Raw genomic sequence first — 3,200 nt, forward strand, 5'->3', positions numbered from 1 at the left:
ACTCCTTAGGATAAAATGCTTATCAAACCATTAAGATGTATTCCTTCCTTAATATTGATTATGCTTATTGTAATTCTGTTTTTTTGTTTTGGTTTTTTGAGACAGGGTTTCTCTGTGGTTTTGGAGCCTGTCCTGGAACAAGCTCTTATAGACCAGGCTGGTCTCGAAATCACAGAGATCTGCCTGCCTCTGCCGCCCGAGTGCTGGGATTAAAGGTGCCACCACTGCCCGGCTGCTTATTGTAATTCTAACTTTATTTTTGACATATGTTTCTTATGTACATAGTTTTTTATAGGGTTTGGAATTTCTCATTAAGTTAAATGGGTAGGTGCTGTGAGAGCTCCTCCACTCAATAGCTTTAAGATATCAATCCACTTGGGCATGGTCTCTAACAGTATAAATGAATCTGTAAAGCGTGTGGTTGCTTTCTTGAATCCAGCTCTTGATTCTGGATGCTAGCTATATTGTATATAATATCCATTGCTCTGTAGGTGCTCACATGACCTATAAAAGCCCAAGGTATTTTTACACTCTAAGTGGTGTTTTCAAAAGTCAAAGATTTATTTAGTACGCACATAGTTCAGGGTTTCTCACTCCGACTTGTACAGCCTTCAAAATTCATCATTAAAACATGAACTCAGTGTTACGTGATGAACTTAGAATGAATGCAGCTATATTAAGTAAAATCAAGCACTTCTGTCTCATGTGTTTGTTTGTGTGATTATAGGTTTGGGAAGATTGGGAGATATGGTATAAATCTTTAATATTCTTTTGGAAAATGTGTGGATTGTTTTTAATTAAATATCATAAATCAGTCTGCCTTAGCAAGAGGAAGTATTTCACTCATTTACAAAATTAAGCAAAGTTCCATATTTCGGCTGTTCATTTTATACTATCACTTTGTATAATTCACCCACGAACAGTTGTGTACCAAGGATTTTTTAATTGTTTTTATTCAACTATACATTTGTCCACTATCCTCCTTTCCTCCCCTTCTGCCATGATTCCACATCTTCCAAGTTTAGTAAGATCTTCTCTTTCTCTATGTCCTATATAGAATAGATTTATGTATGTATGTGTTTGTTTCCTCTTTGTTGTCTATGTTCTGGGCATTGTGAATTGTAGGCTGACTGTCCTCTGTTTTATATCGCAAAGCCACTTAGGAGTGAGTACATACATTTTTCTTTCTTTCTGGGTTAACTCACTCTTTTATGATGGTTTTTAGATCCATAAATTTGCAAATAAATTTCAAGATGTAATTGTTTTTATCCACTGTGTAGTACTCCATTGTGTAAATATACCACAATTTCTTTGTCCATTCTTCAGTGGAGGGCTTGTTTAAGGTTCTGGCTCTGGCAATGTTGCTGTGAACACAGTTGAGCTTTTGTCCTTGTGGTATGATTGAGCATCCATTGATCCATTGAGTACATATCCAAAGGGCATGGCTGGGTTTTATTTATTTATTTATTTATTTATTTATTTATTTATTTATTTATTTATGTGTTCTTTTATGGCTTTGAAGAGTATTGTGTTGTGCAAAGGCCTTACCACACTCATTACATTTATAGGGTTTCTCTCCAGTATGTGTTCTTTTATGCTTTTGAAGAGAACTGTGTTGAGCAAAGGCCTTAACACACTGATTACATTCATAGGGTTTCTCTCCAGTATGTGATCTTTTATGGCTTTGAAGATTACTGTGACGTCCAAAGGCCTTACCACACTGATTACATTCATAGGGTTTCTCACCATTATGTATTCTTTTATGGCTTTGAAGATGACTATGACGTCCAAAGGTCTTACCACACTGATTACATTCATAGGGTTTCTCTCCAGTATGTGTTCTTTTATGGCTTTGAAGATTACTGTGACGTCCAAAGGCCTTACCACACTGATTACATTCATAGGGTTTCTCACCAGTATGTGTTCTTTTATGGCTTTGAAGATCACTGTGACGTGCAAAGGTCTTACCACACTGATTACATTCATAGGGTTTCTCTCCAGTATGTGTTCTTTTATGCAATTGAAGAATACTGTGACGTCCAAAGGCCTTACCACACTGATTACATTCATAGGGTTTCTCTCCAGTATGTGTTCTTTTATGGTATTGAAGAGCAAAATTCTGTGCAAAGGCCTTACCACACTCATTACATACATAGGGTCTCTCTCCAGTATGTGTTCTTTTATGGCTTTGAAGATTACCGTGTTGTGCAAAGGCCTTACCACACTGATTACATTCATAGGGTTTCTCTCCAGTATGTGTTCTTTTATGCTTTTGAAGATTACCGTATTGTGCAAAGGCCTTACCACACTGATTACATTCATAGGGTTTCTCTCCAGTATGTGTTCTTTTATGCAATTGAAGAAGACTGAGATGTGCAAAGGCCTTACCACACGCATTACATGCATGGGGTTTCTCTCCAGTATGCATTCTTTTATGGCTTTGAAGATTACTGTGTTGTGCAAAGGCCTTACCACACTGATTACATTCATAGGGTTTCTCTCCAGTATGTGTTCTTCGATGATCTTGAAGAGCACTATAGCGTGCAAAGGCCTTACCACACTGATTACATTCATAGGGTTTCTCTCCAGTATGTGTTCTTCGATGTTCTTGAAGAGCACTGTAGCGTGCAAAGGCCTTACCACACTGAGTACATTCATAGGGTTTCTCTCCAGTATGTGTTCTTTTATGCCTTTGAATATGACTGTGGCATGCAAAGGCCTTACCACACTGATTACATTCATAGGGTTTCTCTCCAGTATGTGTTCGTTTATGACTTTGATGATTTTCATAAAGAAGAAAGTCTTCATCATCTTGACCATACTCATAGGCTTTCTCTCCAGTGTGTGTTCTTTTATGCATTTCAAAATGATTGTGATAAGAAAAGACTTCATCACATAGCTTAATTTCACAGCATTTTTCTCTGCTATGTGTTTTTTCATTCCTTAGAAGATGAGTGTTATAAGACAAGACTTCACCACAATGAGAATATACTGAAAACTTCTCTCCAGTTTGAATTCTTTCAATCCTGCAAGGAGAATTTACACATGTAAAAGCTTTACCACATTCAATGAATTTGAACCTCATACCTATCTGAATTATTTTCATATTTTTTCAATTTGTAAAAGGAATCAACTATCAAGGTTTTATTTACAGCTTTGTTTAAAATAATGTTTTGTTCTCTCATTAGGTATCATTTACA

General features: G+C 36.5%; 1 protein-coding gene across 1 annotated transcript; it reads right to left on the minus strand.

Moving 5' to 3' along the window:
• Positions 1-388: 388 nt before the first annotated feature.
• Positions 389-2,860, minus strand: LOC142840028 (uncharacterized). The gene is made up of 2 exons (XM_075956505.1): positions 1,549-2,860; positions 389-504 (listed from the first exon to the last, which is right to left on the minus strand). Exons 1-2 carry the CDS (start codon positions 2,858-2,860, stop codon positions 389-391), a joined length of 1,428 nt encoding a protein of 475 aa, XP_075812620.1.
• Between the last annotated feature and the right edge of the window lie 340 nt (positions 2,861-3,200).

Source organism: Microtus pennsylvanicus, chromosome 22, assembly GCF_037038515.1.
Source record: "Microtus pennsylvanicus isolate mMicPen1 chromosome 22, mMicPen1.hap1, whole genome shotgun sequence".
In the NCBI taxonomy this organism is placed as follows: Eukaryota; Metazoa; Chordata; class Mammalia; order Rodentia; family Cricetidae; genus Microtus; species Microtus pennsylvanicus.